The sequence below is a fragment of the Sinocyclocheilus rhinocerous genome, unplaced genomic scaffold, assembly GCF_001515625.1.
Source record: "Sinocyclocheilus rhinocerous isolate Xijiao unplaced genomic scaffold, SAMN03320098_v1.1 scaffold937, whole genome shotgun sequence".
Classification (NCBI taxonomy): domain Eukaryota; kingdom Metazoa; phylum Chordata; class Actinopteri; order Cypriniformes; family Cyprinidae; genus Sinocyclocheilus; species Sinocyclocheilus rhinocerous.
In genome coordinates this window covers 63,906-64,395 of record NW_015661998.1, presented here as the reverse complement: position 1 = coordinate 64,395, position 490 = coordinate 63,906, and the positions used below count along the sequence as shown (strand labels likewise).

At 42.4% G+C, this 490-nt stretch overlaps 1 protein-coding gene across 1 annotated transcript in view; it reads left to right on the top strand.

The window, feature by feature from the left end:
* The first annotated feature begins 204 nt into the window (after window positions 1-204).
* vav1 (vav guanine nucleotide exchange factor 1) overlaps window positions 205-490 on the top strand; it is a 27,066-nt gene continuing 26,780 nt past the window's right edge. The window contains exons 1-2 of the mRNA XM_016536955.1: window positions 205-326; window positions 404-462. Of these exons, the coding sequence (XP_016392441.1) occupies window positions 267-326; window positions 404-462 (119 nt within the window). The 5' untranslated portion in view covers window positions 205-266. The remainder of the gene's footprint in view (window positions 327-403; window positions 463-490) is intronic.

The following is a 490-nucleotide window of genomic DNA, read 5'->3' as shown; positions in this document are numbered from 1 at the left end:
AAATTTTCCTTTCTATTGCTTATATACATTCACAAAGTCTTTCAGTTTTATGGAACGGCACATTACTAATTACAATTGCCATTGTGCAATTTCTAATCAGTAATGGACTACTCTCTCTCTTTATTTCTCTGTGAATGCTTAATCGTGTGTGTGTGTACTTAGTGTGTGTGTGTGTGTGTGTGTGTGTGTGTGTGTGTGTGTGTATGTAGTTCTTGTGTCTGAAGAACATCAGGACGTTCCTGTGTGCCTGTCAGGAGAAATTTGGCATGAGGAAGAATGAACTTTTCGAGGCCTTCGAACTGTTTGACGTCAGGGACTTCGCGAAGGTCTGAACTCTCAGAGAGTGATTGATGATGATGATGATGATCATGATGTAATGCTAACGAACGCTCGTGATTGACAGGTGATCGACACACTGTCCATCCTGTCACAAACCCCGCTGGCCCTGCAGAGAGGATTCCGGTAAAAAAAACACACACACACACACACA